Below are 15,819 nucleotides of genomic sequence, written 5' to 3'. Positions count from 1 at the left end.
TCCTGACTAAGATCCCTGAGACCATCTGGTCCCCAAGATGCTCCCTTCTGCCTCCCAAAGACACGAGTCCTGTGGCTGCTATGCCTAACCTCTCTGGGGCTCCCAGCTGCCCCTTGGCACAGGGGTGGGGTCAGAATCTGGACGTGCACTGTCGTGCTCATCCTGTGCATGGGTATTGGGAGACTGGGGGCTTCTGACTTCCCTCTTGGGTGCTCACTAGTGGAGAAATGGCTTTGGCTTGGATACTCCTGGTGGCTGACGCTGAGCTCCTGGGGCCTGCGGTGTTGTCAGTCCCCAAACTGCAGACAGCAGGGGAGATGCAGGGTCTGAGACTGGAGCTCTTGCACCAACCGTGGCTGAAGGAGGATGCTTGATTGCTCCTTACTTTGGCAACATTGTTGCTTGTGTGTGTGTGTGTGTGTGTGTGTGTGTGTGTGTGTGTGTGTCCATCCCTGTCGTGGTGTGTGTGCACATGAGTGTGGAGTCCAGGAGTGAAATCAGGTGTCCTCACTTCCTCTCCCCTGTGTCCTCACTTCCTCTCCCCTGTGTCGTCACTTCCTTTCCCCTGTGTTCTTTCAGACAGGGTCTCTCACTGAAGTGTCAGGAGTCTGGGATCCTCCTGTCTCTCCCCACCCACAGCAACTGTGCAACCCATGCCCCCTCCTTTTTTTTAAAGACTGGATTTCTCTGTATAGCCCTGGCTGTCCTGAAACTTGCTCTGTAGCTCAGACTGGCCTGGAACTCACAGAGATCCTCCTATCTCTGCTTCCCCAGTGCTGGGATTAAAGGTCTCCTCCACCACCGCCCACCCAGTTCCCATGCATTCTTCTGAGGAAAGGTCTCAAGTAGCTCAGGCTGGATTTGAACTCTCTCTAGAGAAGGTTGATCCTGACCTTCAACCCTGAATTGTCTTGATTCTACCTACTGGGTTTTGGGATGACAGGTATGTGTCACCGGGCCTGGATCTCTCTCCTGCTCTCTCCGCCCCTCACATCTGCTGACACTCAGTTTCTCCCGCCATTAGCAAAAAGACCCACGCAGACAAAAACAGATCACTCCTGCGGAAACCTGGCCAGTTCCGATGTCCCCACAGCACCCTGTTCAGCAGGTCGAACAACGTCCCCTGCTCTAAGGTTGATGCCTCATCCGGCAGGAGAAAGATAAAGAGAGGGGCCTGTGCGGCAGAAGTCCCACCTGCTGGGCAGTGGCACTCAGGTCCCCTGAGGACATCAGCTCTGTCAGCAGGAACATGGATGACTCGGGAATAGCACAAGGACCAAGCACCAAGCAGACACGAACCAGCAGGGAGAACTCACTTTGGGGGCAAACAAGGAATGCAGTAAGACCGGAATAGAAGGGTAACCTCCTGCCTCCACCCCCTGATGCTGGACTTCAAGTTGAGCACCACCATCACCCAGCTAGAAATTGGGTCCATCCTCCAGCTGCAGCGTGTGACACAGTCTGTTTGTGGCTGTATGACATTCCAGTCTGTGGACGGGGCACACTGTGTGTCCGTGCACTGTGTGGACACTGCTGTCCTCGGAGGATTTATGGCAAGAGCACTCTGGAGATGCGACACTGTATGCTGAGGTTCTGGGGTGGGGTAGGCGTCACAGGAAGAGAGAGGAGAGAGAGGGACGGCTGTGGGAGGACACAGGAGTCTCAGCCCACCCTGGCCTGGAAGGTACCACAGTGTGGAAACCTTCAAGCCTCCTGGCTGTTGGGAGCTGGAGTCAGCTTTTGGCGTGGGCAGAGGCCCTGGCCAGTGAGCCCAGGCCCAGGGGTGGGGCTGACACTTTCCCGTGTTCCTTTCTGACTGTGAAACCTCTGCCCAGGTCTCAGAGCCCCCCATTTGGTTTGCCCAACCCACCCGATTCTGCAGATAGATTCTGCCCAAGCCCTTCCGGGCTCTGCATCTGAGAGGCTCAGAGCGGAGATGGGGAAGGGTGGAATGGCTTCTGTCATCTGTCCCCAGTGCTGCCGTTAGAGTCAGCTACCTTCCTGGGCAGTCAGCACACTGGGGGTCCCTCCCCCACACACTCATATGCTGGGTCATATCACCCAGATCCTGGGGTGTCTGGAGTGTTCAGACGGTCATTTCCCTCCTACCTCCTTGTGCCTGGGACTCCAAGTCTCTGGGGATGTTTTGTGAGCAGCTGAGGGCTCACGGGTGCAGCTGTGTGGAGCCCAGATAGGGACAAGGCACTGAGGAGTCATGTGGCTGGGAGGCCTGTGCCACCTCTTAAAGACCCATAGCCAAGCCGTTCCTGGGCCTCTGGGGAGTTTCAGCAGCAAGGAGCAGTCACCCCCTCCACCTGCAGCAGGTATTTTGAGCAATACTTCCTCAAACTTCTCCAGAGAAATCTGCTGAGTCTCAAGAGTTATCTCAGGTCAGCAAAAGAGCAGAGATGGGAGGGGCCAGGGCTGGGCACGGGCGTACAGCAGTTTGGGGTGTTGGGGGTGGGCAGCCGGGCTGAAGTCCTGCCGAAGGCCGTGGGCCATGGGGGCTCAGTGACTGTGAGTAGCATAAAGCTGGCCAGTGTTTGTCAGGTGTGACAGAGCAGGCCTGCCACCCAGCACTCTGGAGGCGGAGACAGGATTAGGAGTTCCAGGCCAGCCTGTGCTATGTGAGCATTTCTTTCTTTTTAGTGCATGGCTCAGCGACTTGAAGCTCAACCACAGGCCCGTGCAGTTGTCCCTACCGTTTATCTCCAGAACTTTCCATCCCCCATCCTGAAGCTCCGTCGCCATTCGGTGTGAACTCTCACCCACCCCCAACTTCCAGCACCCACAAACCCACTTCCAGTCTCTGGATTGGCTCCTCCCTGACATGTACTGTCATGGAGTTCCAAACAGTGTGGCCTTTTGCATCTGGGTCTCTCACTGAGCACAATGTCCTTAAAGGCCCTCCGTGGTGTGGGTGTTAAAATCTCCTTCCTGTTCATGGCTGCATGATATTCTAGCATGTGGGTAGGCCTCCTCATGTGTTCCCCATCCATTCCTGCTGGCTGCTGGGGACAGCTCTGTCTTTGCCCATATTTCCCCAACTCCTCCTTCTTTTCTTTCTTTCTTTCTTTGAGTTTTTGAGACAGAGTGAATCCAGTATGTACCCAAAGCTTGAAACTCACAATCCTCCTGCCTCAACCTCTTGGGCAGCTGGGATTGCAGCCCTCCTAGCCTTGTGATGAGCATGGAACTCACACCCCATGCCATTCAGAGCTTGCAAGCCCACAGCTCAGGTGACCCCAGGGTACATTTCACTTAGACATTATTCGTCACCACCCCCAGTGGAGACCCCAAGCCCTTCCTACAATCCTACCATCTCCTAATGTTGTCAAAGACCTTTCAGGAGAGCCAGGGTTGGTGTTAGGCTGCGTTGGAATGGGCAGGCAGGTTGGGGAGTGGGGTGTCCCTCCTTAGTGGGGCACAGGCTAGCAGGAGGCCACCTTGCTCCCCGTGCAGTCTCAGCCAGAAGCCCCCCGGGGGGAGGGAGAGAGAGAGAGAGAGAGAGAGAGAGAGAGAGAGAGAGAGAGCGCTAGCCATCAGCTGATATCCATGCTGCAGGGCTCCAGGCCAGACACCGTCTCTTCTGTCCCAGGAAGTTGCTGTTATTCTGTGGACTCAGCCACCCACCCAAGTGCCTGTCTCTGCTCTTCTCTGGGGCAGGGAACCAGGGACCACAATGCAGCTGCCAGATATCCAGGGTCCACCCTACCCTACAGCCATGGTGGGGGACCCGGAGCTTGCGAGAGCCCCAGTTACTTCGTCTGCCACTTGGGGCTTGAACGACCCCTAACCTAGAGACCAGATCCCAGAAAAGGCTTTGAAAGTGTCTCGGGCCTTTTAATGTCGTCACTGCTCTGTGTCACAGCCAGCACATGCACTCCACAATGCCCCTGTGGGTGTCAGAGGACAGCTTTTGGGTGGGAGTCGGCTCTTCTTTCAGTGTGGGTCCCAGACACTGAGCTCAGGGTGTTGGGATTCAGAGGCAGGCGTTTTAAACCTGCCGGGCATCTCAGGGCTCCCAAAGGCTGCCTCCTTTTCCAGTGTGCTTGACCTGGAACCAGCTCCGCGTAGCATCTTTTTTATTTTGATTTGATTTGATTCGGTTTTGGCTTTTATGAGACAGGGTTTCTCTGTGTATCCCTGGCTGCCCTGGAACTCATGCTGCAGACCAGGCTGGCCTCGAACTCACAGAGATCCTCCTGCCTCTGCCTCCGCCTCGCAAGTGCTGGAATTAAAGACATGCTCCACCACTGTCAGGCTCTTTAGGCTTCTCAAACATGTCCTGTATAGGGGCTGGGCTCCAGCTATCTGGGGTGGGGGGGCACAAAGAGCCCTTCAGAGTTTGGCACAAAGTAGGTATTCAACCAACCCAGAGTTGTTTACCAAACATGGTAGGTGTTCAGCCAACAATGGACTGAGCCAACACAGGAAGACAGGTCTACAGGAGAAGGAGCTGAGTGCCAGCCATGGGAGTGGCTCTGTTCCACTCCCGGTCTCCCCTCCCCACCCCCACCCTGACTGGCTTCCCATTAGCAGGGGTCCTGGGCTTTTCTGGCTGCAGCTCTTACCCCTGAGCAACTGGGAACTCTTGCCCCAGCTCCAGAGGAGACATCAGAAAGTTGAACCAGCCCCGGTGCACACTATCCACTTAGCTCACCTTCAGGGCTCCCTAGGGACCACTAAGACTTAGGAGCACTCAAGGGATGCTTCTTGTCCCCCTCAGTGGCACGGGCCAGGCTGGATTCCAAATTCTGGCTCTGGAAAATTCCATAGCCTGAATCCAGCCACACGGAGTGAGGCTAATCCCTCCGCATTTACTGTGTTATGTAACGTTCGGGGTTAATACTAGAGGCAGATGGCTCACACCCTGCCCTGTGCCTGCCTGGCTTTGTGAGTGAGGGGACTCCCACCTGGCACCCGCAGGCGGGGCCCAGGGACCCAGATCCTTAAAGTGCAGAAATGTTTTATTCAGGACGGGGTGTGGGGGCGGGGGTGTGAGGGGTGGGATCAGGCGAGAGGTAGCCTGGGGTTCTGAAGTCCCTCGGCTCCTTGATCTCTTCTGTCAGCCCCACCCAAATTTCCATCTCCATCTTAAGGGTCAGTGCGTCTTAGGCCATCAGACCTAGCGTCACGCACACGCCCACATCTGCCCCTCCCTCATCCTGGTTGCAATGCCTTCCGTGGCGCCCCATGCCACAGTGACTCATTTGTGCCCATAGACTCCCAGCCCTGCTTCTTCGGTCCATATATCCCCAGACATCCTTAGGCTGCCCTCTCTGAATCCCGCTGAGCCTCGCCAGTGCTCAAGTTGATGAAGCCCCACAGGTCGTTCCGTAGGGAGCAGCCAGATGCGCTTGGTTCGCAGGTTGTGGGCCTCCCATGTACTCCCATGTGGGCACCTCTGCAAAGGAACTAGCCGAGTTCTCTGGACCTCAGTTCCCCGGGTGGGTGAACTGGGCGCTGTTAAAGTCCCAAGAGGTGCGAGGTTGGTAGCGCGGCAGAACTGAGCCAGGTATCTATTTGGCTGCCACTTGGCTCCAGAGCACCTGCCACTCGGCTTGGTGCTGGCGGGATCCCACGGGCATCCGGGCTCCGCCCCGCCCCGCCCCGCCCCGCCCCCACTCTCCAATAAGACCCGCTCCTGCTGCTCGCGGGCTCACAGCGGCAGCGCTGCAGGCAGCACTGGCTTGCCCAGTTCCCGCGCGCGCGCTGCGCACCCAGGCCCACCCCGCGTCGATGGAGCCCCGGTTGAGGCGGCGGCGAAGCCGCCAGCTAGTGGCCACCTTCCTGCGTGACCCGGGCTCAGGGCGCGTGTACCGGCGCGGGAAGCTGATCGGCAAGGTGGGAGTTCCCGCGCGCGTACACACACACACACACACACACACACACACACACACTAGTTCAAAGCGCGGGAACGGAGAGAGCCGAGGGGCGGGGATCTCGAGCAGGACGGGACCCCGGAAGCCATGGCTAGAGTTTGGGGTCCGGGCTGTACGGTGGATGGCGAGGCGGGAACCACACTTGGCGCTCTGTCTGCAGGCTGTGCGGAGCGTGTGCAGGGCGTGTGCGGTGTGTGTGTGTGTGCGTTTCCCGCGTTAGTGCGGGCGCTGATCGTCCTCTGGGTGCACAACTGGTTCTCCGCACGCAGTGGCAGGCTGTCATTGCTCTCCACGGGGGGCCCGTGGGGCTGTGAGTGCTGAGCTGCGCGTGGGATCCCGCGCCCTGCACCCAACTCCCCTGTCTGGCTGCGGCTGGGGATTGCTCCCTTAGTGGCAGAGTACGCAGCTTGGGTGTTGTGCGTTGTGTTCAGGTGTCTGAGTGATGTGGGTCTGTGTGTTGTGTATCCGGGTGTACCTGGTTGCTGTGCTGTGTTTGGCTGATGTGTGTCTGGGTGAAGCTGTGTAATTGCTGTGGATCTGGGTGTTGTTTTTGTGGATCTGTGCTGGGTCAGGTGTTGTCAGGAGTTTCTTTCTGGGTCTTGTGTGTCTGGGTATTTCGAGGCTGTATGCTGTGTAGGCTTGGTGCTGTGTTGTGTGTCCAGATGTTTTGTATGGTGTGAGTGTGGAGTGTGTGTGTGTGTGTGTGTGTGTGTGTGTGTGTGTGTGTGCTGGGTGTTTACATGCTGTCAGTCTGGGTGTTGTGTGTGTTGAAGCGCTGTGGAGAGATGCTCGGCTGGGTTGTGTGGGAGCTTCCTGTTGTGAGTGCTGTGGTGGATGCCAAGTCCGGAGTGTTTGTAGGTGTGCGAAAGTGCTGTGAGGGGGTGTGTCTGGGTGTTGTGTGGGGGTATGCGGTGCCTGGATACTATGTATGTGTGTGGATAAGGTGTGGGGGTGCTGTGTTTGTTGGTGTTGTGTGCGTGAGTGATCTGTATGGAGTTTGTATATTTGGATTTTGTGTGTGGATGTTCTGTGTGGGTGCTGTGTGGACATTATGTGTATGGGTTTTGTGTTTCAGGGTGTCGTGAGTCCCTCACTGTCCTGCGTCGGGGAGTACACGCGTCTCCTGCTCTGGCAAAGTCCGTGGGTCTCTTGTCTAGCATGTGCGATTAGGGTGTTGGGGTGTGATCGCTGCAGTATCTCGTCTTGGCTGAGTGTGTTGAAAGCCAGTGTCTCCAGGTGTGATCTGCTGTTTCCACCTTATTGTCCTCCGCAGGGCGCCTTCAGCCGCTGCTACAAGCTCACGGACATGTCCACCAGCGCGGTGTTTGCTCTTAAGGTGGTGCCGAGGGGCGGAGCGGGGCGGCTGCGCCTGCGCGGGAAGGTGAGACCTCCTCCGCCTCAGCCCCCGTTACCCACGGCCTGTCCTCGAGTTCCCCTGCTTCCCTACCTGCGAGCGAGCCGGGCCTAGGGCCTGTCTCCTGCACTGCAGCTGAGGGTCCTTCATGGGGACACAGGTGGAGCGTGAGATCGCCCTGCACAGCCGCCTGCACCACCGCAACATCGTGGCCTTCCACGCACACTTTGCTGACCGCGACCACGTGTATATGGTGCTGGAGTACTGTAGCCGCCAGGTGGCCCCAATGGGAAGGGGCCTGGGGTGGGGCTTGCAGCAATGGGGCGGGGCTTGGTAGTGTGGGCGGAACTTAGTGTACGTGGGTGGGGCTTGATAAACCAGGCTGTGTGGAGCAGTGTCAAGCACTCCCGGTCGCTTGAGAGGGGTTCTGAGGTGGGGCAGGGGCAGGTCACTGAGAGCCAGGCAGGAGGCCTCTCCCCTGTCCTATCTGTGCCTCTGCCCCACTGTGACTATCTGCTTGTGCAGACACCATGTTCACTTGGAGCCCCCCCCCGCCCCGTCCGATCACTAGTGTCCCCTTTCCCACATATAACCCTGTGCACCCACCTGGCCTTAACACCCTCAGCCCTGCTCTCCCACCCAGAATCCACAGCCCATCTAACAAGTGCCAGGTCCCCCTACAGTCCTTGGCTCATGTACTGAAAGTGCGGCGGACCCTGACGGAGCCTGAAGTGCGCTACTACTTTCGGGGCCTGGTCAGTGGCCTCCGCTACCTGCACCAACAACGCATCGTGCACAGGGACCTGAAACCCAGTAAGCATAGGAAAGGGACTTTCGGGGGCTGAGAGGATGGTGAGGGTCTGGGAGGATGGTGAGAGACTGGGAGGATGGTGAGAGACTGGGAGGATGGTGAGAGACTGGGAGGATGGTGAGGAGATGGGAGGATGGTGAGGAGATGGGAGGATGGTGAGGAGATGGGAGGATGGTGAGGAGATGGGAGGATGGTGAGGAGATGGGAGGATGGTGAGAGGGATGGGAGGATGGTGAGGGGACTGGGAGGATGGTGAGGGAGCTGGGAGGATGGTGAGGGGACTGGGAGGATAGTGAGAGGGATGGGAGGATGGTGAGAGACTGGGAGGATGGTGAGGAGATGGGAGGATGGTGAGAGGGATGGGAGGATGGTGAGGAGATGGGAGGATGGTGAGGAGATGGGAGGATGGTGAGGAGATGGGAGGATGGTGAGAGGGATGGGAGGATGGTGAGGGGACTGGGAGGATGGTGAGGGAGCTGGGAGGATGGTGAGGGGACTGGGAGGATGGTGAGAGGGATGGGAGGATGGTGAGGGGGATGGGAGGATGGTGAGGGAGCTGGGAGGATGGTGAGGGAGCTGGGAGGATGGTGAGGGAGCTGGGAGGATGGTGAGGGAGCTGGGAGGATGGTGAGGGGACTGGGAGGATGGTGAAGGGCTGGGAGGATGTTGAGGGGATGGGAGGAAGGTGAGGGGCTGGGAGGATGTTGAGGGACTCATGCTCTGCTCCTCCTCACCTGCAGGTAATTTCTTCCTTAACAAGAACATGGAAGTTAAGATAGGTGACCTGGGGCTGGCTGCCCGTGTGGGGCCCGCTGGCCGCTGCCACAGGTGACTGTGACAGGCTCTGGGTGGTCCTGCGTGGGTCTAGGGAGCTCTGGCCTTCCTGACCCTCCCATGATTCCCTCCCAAGGGTGCTCTGTGGGACTCCGAACTTCCAGGCTCCTGAAGTGGTGTCCCGAAATGGACACTCGGCCAAGTCTGACATCTGGGCCCTGGGGTGCATTATGTAAGTGACAGTCTGGGGGACCTGGGTCTGGGGAGGGTGGCAGGTGAGGGGTGGGGAGGGAGGGGTGGTGACAGGGTGGGCTGTCTGGGTGAGACCAGATATGGTCAGGAAGAGCAATGGTGTGCAGATGTGTGTGCGCACAGGAGACCCAGTGCTAGAGCCGGGACTGGCTGTGGAGATGGAGCTGGCCTTGAATTCATGGAGATCGCCTCGCCTCTGCCTCCCCGGTGCTGAGATTAACAATGCACAGCACCACACCCAGTGGGCATCTGGCCTTTATGTCCAGGTCTTGGTTTCTCTCCTGTCTCAGTGTCAACTGAGTTAAAGTGGGGCTGGGGCCCAGTTAGCGAGATGCTGGCCTGGCACGAAAGCTCTGGGTCCCATCCTCAGAACCAACGGGCAGGGGTGGCAGTGCCAAGTCATCCCAGTGAGGGCACAAGGGTTCAAGAGGCATGTGCCGGGAAAGCAGGGTGCAGGCGGAGAGGGTGTGTATGTCCGAGATGGGGAGCCGGCCGGGTGTAGAAAGGAAAAGGTTGTGTAGTCCCCGAACACCCAGGAGTTCCTGGCTTTCCTGCTCCACCCACCCTGGCCCCAGGTACACGGTGCTGACGGGCACGCCCCCCTTCGCTGCCGCACCCTTGTCCGAGATGTACCAAAACATCCGAGACGGTCACTACCTTGAGCCCACTCAGCTGTCACCCAGCGCCCGTAGCCTCATTGCACGACTTCTGGCACCGGACCCTGATGAGCGGCCCAGCCTGGACCACTTACTGCAAGATGACTTTTTTAGTCAGGTGAGGAGGGGCTTTGCAGGGCGGGCCCCCAGGGACCTAGGTTTCATCCCGATCCAGGGCTGACCCCAAGCCCACCAACTCCACAGGGCTTTACCCCAGAGCGGCTGCCTCCACATTCCTGCCACAGCCCACCCGTGTTTGCCTTCCCCCCGCCACTGGGCAGGTTGTTCCGGAAGGTGGGCCAACTCCTGCTGACCCAGTGCCGGCCGCCCTGTGAGTAGCTGTCCCCTGGCTTGTCACGGCCTCTTTTCTGTCCCATATCATGTCTGTCACCTGTTCCCTCCTCATTTCCACTGGTCTCTCGATTCTGTGGTCACTTCTCCAAGGCCATGACACAGTGGATGGGGGAGAGGGTGGGTAGATGTCTGCATCTCTGTCCCCCAAACCTGTGCCTCCCTCAGGTCCCTTTACCTCAAAAGAGGCCTCAGGCCCGGGAGAAGAGAGTACAGAACCTGACCACATGGAGGCCAGCAACGAGGCAAGTAATTTAGTCACGGCCTAGAGACCTCTGAAGGCCTCTGCAGCGTAGGCTTCCCTGCAGACTCGGACTGAAGCTTCTGTCCATCCATTTAAGGGACCCCAGACCATGAACACTGCTGTCCCTAAGTCACAGACCCAGCCCCTCACTGGGAGATTCTAGGCAGGCCTCTTACAGCTCCTGTCCTCCTGCCCTGCATTTATGGGGTCCCCGATGCAACTTGCAAGTCTTGTCCAAAATGGAAACCTGTGCTTAGTGCAAAGTGGGGTGGACTCTGGGGCTCCCTCGTGGCTCCCTGCACCTCTCTTCTCCTCTCTAAACACCTCTCCGCCTCAGGAAGGGGCTCCTCTCTGCACTGAGAGCCGAATCCACCTCCTCACTCTTGGAACCCCTCGGACTGACCCGGCCGGTGAGCAGAACGTCTCACCCCTAGCCAGTGTCACAGATGCTGAGTGACTGGGACTTACTTGCCTGTGTCCTGCTGCAGGGCCCAACCGCCTTTGAGAATCGGGGTTCGATATGACATGGATTTGAGTGTGGGGACCAGGCTAGTGGGAGGGCACCCCTCGCCAGGGCTGTCTGGGCCCCTACATGACTCTGTCTCAACAGATGCGAAGGGGACCTTGGCCCTGCAGCTGGAGGTGGCAACCAGAAAACTGTGCCTCTGCTTGGATGCAGGACCTGTGGGTAGGACGGCCACCCCAAAGTGCAGGACTGAGGCAGCCTGGAGGGGCCCTAAACCAGGTTTCCTCCACACCCAGACCCAAACCCCAGGCCAGACCCTGACCCAGACCCAGACCCAGACCCTGACCCTGACCCCGACCCAGACCCCGACCCCGACCCAGACCCAGACCCAGACCCAGACCCTGACCCAGACCCTGACCCAGACCCAGACCCAGACCCCAGACCCTGACCCTGACCCAGATCCCGACCCCGACCCAGATCCCGACCCTGACCCCGACCCAGACCCAGACCCTGACCCCGACCCCGACCCCGACCCTGACCCTGGGTTGTCTTCTTTCTTTCTCCTCACGCACAGCTGGACAGGACCCCCCCGGGGAGCAGCGCTCTGTCCTCTGGGCTCCCAAGTGGGTGGATTATTCCCTCAAGTATGGCTTCGGTTACCAGCTGTCGGATGGGGGCAGTGGCGTGCTGTTTCGGGATGGCTCCCACATGGCCCTGCGCCCCCCAGGAGGGTAATTAGTGGGGCTCCTCTCCCCAGGGACCAAGCATTACCTCGTGTCTTGATTAATTCCCCAGCTACATGTGAGCCATCTGCCAGTCGGAGGAAACACGTGTTTTAGTTTTTTTTTTTTTTTTTTTTTTCGGAGCTGGGGACCGAACCCAGGGCCTTGTGCTTCCTAGGTAAGCGCTCTACCACTGAGCTAAATCCCCAGCCCCGTGTTTTAGTTTTTGAAACAGTTTCTTCATGTAGCCCAGGCTGGCCCCAAACTCACAGGGATCCTCCTGCCTCTGGCTCTGCAGTGCTGAAATTAAAGGCTTGGCCACCAATAACAGGCTGGACTCCTTCTTTCTTCCTTCCTTCCTTCCTTCCTTCCTTCCTTCCTTCCTTCCCCTCTCTCTCTCTCTCTCTCTCTCTCTCTCTCTCTCTCTCCCCCACCCCACCCTGTTTAATTTATGTATATGTGTACTGTCTTCAGACACACCAGAAGAGGGCATCAGATCCCATTACAGATGGTTGTGAGCCACCGTGTGGTGCTGGGAATTGAGCTCAGGACCTCTGGAAGAGCAGTCAGTGCTCTAACCGCTGAGCCATCTCTCCAGCCCCGTATTCTTTTTGTTGGGGGAGGGAACCCAGGGCTTGGCCGATGCTCCGCCCCTGAGCCCACCTGATATTTTTACTCTAGTGGTTTTTGACGGGTGGGCAGGGAGGAGGCTGGGCTGGCCAGGAAAGCAGTGGCCATTTCCATGGAGACAGGAGAGGGCCCGGGACCTGATGTAGACGGGCACAGAGAGGTGTGTCTGGCGTGGCCGGCACCCGACTAGCCAGGGTTACACGGAGCGGCAATGAGGTACAGCGCTGTGGGAAATGTCCCCAGGCACAGGGTGCCTAGGACAGACACTCATTCAAGTCCCTGATCCCAGCCATGTCTCCTACCAACCTGACCAAGGGACTCTGTGGATCTTCGCCCTGAGGGACGTCCCCGGCCCACTCCGCGCCAAGCTGGCCGTCCTGAGGCTCTTTGCCTGCTACATGCAGCGGCGTCTGCGGGAGGTGAGGGCCCGGGGTGCGGGGAGGGCCAGAAGAGGGAGGTGGGGACCGGAGAGACCCTGATCCAGCGTGTCCCCGCAGGAGGGGACAGCACCCATGACGGCCACACCCGCCTCTCCTGACTTCTGTCTGCTGAGCTTCACCGCTGATGCCCAAGCTCTGGCCATGCTCTTTAGCAATGGGACAGTGCAGGTGAGTGAGCAGCACCAGCGCTCAGACCGCGGGTCCCACTGCCCTTCGGGGTCCTGTGTCTCACAGTGTGGAGTGCGAGGGGCGCCGCGCCGGAGCAGCACTGCCCTGGGATGGACCCGAGGGGCCTGAGCTTCCAACCGAGCCTTGGCTGAGGTTGGGGCTGTACCGGGCTTGTAATAATGACATTAAATAATAACGAAGATGGGACATCTTCGTGATGGGGAAGTTCAGGAGCTCAGAGCTATCCTAGTCACGTGAGGCCATGCCAAAGGAAAACAAATGCAAAGAACAAATAGAGTACAGGATGGGTAGGCGCCATGGCTCAGTGGTAAAGGTCTTGCCTCCAAGCCTGACGACTGGGGTTCAATCCCCAGGACCCACCTGATAGAAGGAGAGAGCCAAGTCCTGAATGTTGCGCTCTGACCTCTCCGTGTGTGCCATGGCAAAACCATGTACAAATCCACACAAATTATACAAAATGCAAAAAAAAAAAAGGAGAGAGAAAGAGAGAGGAGAGACAGAGAGGAGGAGAGAGAGGAGAGAGAAAGGGAGAGAGAGGAGAGACAGAGGGAGAGAGAGAAGAGACAGAGAGGAGAGAGGAGAGAGAGAGAGAAAGGGAGAGAGGGGAGAGAGAGAAAGAGAGAGGAGAGACACAGAGGGAGAGAGAGGAGAGAGAGAGAGGAAGGAGAGACAGAGAGAGAGAGGAGAGAAGAGAGGAGAAAGAGGAGAGAGAGGAGAGAGAGAGAGAGACTAAACAAACAAATGGGTGTAAATGCAACTGGTTAATGTGGGCAGGTGAGGGCCCCAGCTGAGCCATTTTTTTCTGCCCTTGACCCCGAGTCTGACCTCTTACAGGTGCCTATCCTGAGGGTGACCACTGGGGCTCACCTTGACCTTGGTCTCTCTCCCAGGTCAGTTCCAAAACCTCCCCAGTCCAGCTGGTGCTGAGTGGGGAAGGCGAGGACTTTCTGCTCACCATCCAGGAGCCAGGGGGACCCAGCATGGGCACCTCCTACACGCTGGACGTCCTGCGGAGTCACGGCATCAGCCTTGCGGTCCGCCACCACCTGCGCCTTGGACTGCATCTGCTTCAGAGTGTCTAAGGAGCCGGACGGAGATCTGGGCGGACCTCTGCGTGATGGTGCTGGTGTCTGTTTCTGTCTGCGCTCCTCCGCCACAGCCAGTGTCTGTGGAGGGTGGACACATTGGGACCTCTGATGGGTGGGCGTCTTTGATTATTTGACTACTCAAGGTAGACTTTTTTTGGATTTTCATTAAAGAAAACAGAACCCTTTAAACTGCTGCCTGCTTCAATTTTGCTTGTTTTAGTTTTCCTTATTTTATGTGTGTATGCAGAGAGGATAGCGTATGTCTGTACGGATGTAGCAACTGTTGATAATAAATCTGGTGGCCAGTATCTTAGGCAGGAAATAAAAGGTAGAACATCCTGGAGGAGAGAGGATTCTGGGATAGCACAAGGTGTGAGACCTGAGAAGACGTGAGACAGACATGGTTCCTGAGCACAGGTGACTGGCCACCTGGCAGAATGCAGGCTAAAATAATTGGGTTATCTAAGTCATGATCTAGTCAGAGAAGAGCCTAGCTATATGGCCAAGATATTTGTATATACTTTAACTCTAAGCCTTATTTCTGGGAGCATGGTGCTGGGAGGAAGAACCAGCCCTTATTTCTACACGAATAAGTACTCCTTGCATGTATGTCTGGGCACCGCATGGGCGCCTAGTGTTCGTGGAGATGAAAAGAGGTTGTCAGCCTCCCCAGAGCTAGAAATGCAGACATTCATGAGCCACCATGTGGTTGCTGGGAATGGAATCTGCCTCAAGCAGCAGGTGCTCTCAACCGCTGAGCCATCTCTCCAGGTCTCTTTTGTTTGTTAAGAGACATGGTATCCTTGTAGACATGGCTGGCCTCAGCCTCAGCGTCTCCTAAGCACAGGACCACAGATGTGTGCCATCACTCCTGCCGTTCTCGAGCGTTGCACAAAGGCCAGGAAGAGCATCTGCCAGAACGGTTCCTACGCAGGTGGGAGCTAGATTCTCACCCTGTAATAATTAGTACCAGGAATGGGGCTGTGTAACTGAAATTAACAATAAGAGAGGTTTACTTGATGGAGGTCATCAGGAAAAGGACTGTAGAACATGGCAGGCTAAGACCTGGGTCAGGTCTCAAGACATAATGGTTGTCACCAAAAGAGGTGCTTCTGTCACAGAGTGGGTGAGATGGGGACACTGCTCAGGGCCCAGGACACTTCACTGAGAATAACCTGGCACAGTATCCTCAATGCCTTGGGGAACTGCAGTTTACATTCATTTTATTTTATTTTTGAAACAGGATTTCTCCATAGCCCTGGCTGTCCAGGAACTCACTCTGTACACCGGCTGGACTGGCCTCAAACCCAGAGAGCCTCCTGCCTCTGCCTCTTGAGTTCTGGGATTAAAAGTATGGGCCACTAACCCCAGCAGGTTTTCTTATGTCTCCTGGAGTGCCTGTGCATGGGTAGCACCATGCGCTGTGGCAGGACTCCCATGCATCAGATAGTCGAGAAAATGCCCTACAGACCTGTCCACAGACCAGTCTGATGGCGGTGGTTTCTCCGTTGAGATTCCTCAATTCTGGCTTGTGTTGGAAAAAACAAAAAAACAAGGACCTAATGGGAACTGTGTTAGTCGTGATTTCTGCTGTGGTGAACAGACACCATTTTTATAAAGGAAAACATTTAATTGGGGCTGGCTTACAGTTTCAGAGGTTCAGTCCAGTGTCATCATTGTGGAGGGGGTGCTGGAGGAGGAACTGAGGGTTCTACAACCACAGGCAGCAGGAAGAGAGAGTGACACTGGGCCTGGCTTGAGCACCTGAGACTTCAAAGCCCGCCCCCAGGGACACACTTCCTCCACCAAGGCCACACCTCCTAGTACTGCCACTCTCCAGGAAGTCATTTTCATTCAAATCACCACCGGGAGGACAGGTACAGTACCTGTGGTCTATAAACCCTACAATATGACATGAGCTGGGAGACCATGGTGAGAGGCTCAGCCCACACACCAG

General features: G+C 57.0%; 1 protein-coding gene across 16 annotated transcripts; it reads left to right on the top strand.

Annotated features, from left to right (window-relative positions):
* Positions 1-4,548: 4,548 nt before the first annotated feature.
* Plk5 (polo-like kinase 5) lies at positions 4,549-14,055 on the top strand. Of its 16 annotated transcripts, XM_008765099.4 has the most exons (16): positions 5,723-5,847; positions 6,961-7,021; positions 7,159-7,266; positions 7,400-7,516; positions 7,923-8,052; positions 8,791-8,878; positions 8,961-9,056; positions 9,652-9,850; positions 9,937-10,063; positions 10,252-10,328; positions 10,665-10,737; positions 10,938-11,072; positions 11,368-11,524; positions 12,435-12,564; positions 12,643-12,753; positions 13,665-14,055. In XM_008765099.4, the coding sequence occupies exons 3-16, from the start codon at positions 7,192-7,194 to the stop codon at positions 13,854-13,856; spliced, it is 1,707 nt and encodes a 568-aa protein (XP_008763321.1). In that variant the 5' UTR covers positions 5,723-5,847; positions 6,961-7,021; positions 7,159-7,191; the 3' UTR covers positions 13,857-14,055. The 16 variants fall into 16 exon arrangements, 13 of the variants coding, with proteins under 13 accessions (XP_063119490.1, XP_006240987.1, XP_006240984.1 ...); XR_355241.5 differs by lacking the exon at positions 6,961-7,021 and having other exon boundaries at positions 5,630-5,847; positions 12,461-12,564; positions 13,609-13,744; XR_355240.5 differs by lacking the exon at positions 6,961-7,021 and having other exon boundaries at positions 5,630-5,847; positions 12,461-12,564; positions 13,665-13,702.
* The last annotated feature ends 1,764 nt before the right edge of the window (positions 14,056-15,819 follow it).

Source organism: Rattus norvegicus, chromosome 7, assembly GCF_036323735.1.
Source record: "Rattus norvegicus strain BN/NHsdMcwi chromosome 7, GRCr8, whole genome shotgun sequence".
Classification (NCBI taxonomy): Eukaryota; Metazoa; Chordata; class Mammalia; order Rodentia; family Muridae; genus Rattus; species Rattus norvegicus.
This window is presented reverse-complemented; position numbering and strand designations above follow the sequence as displayed.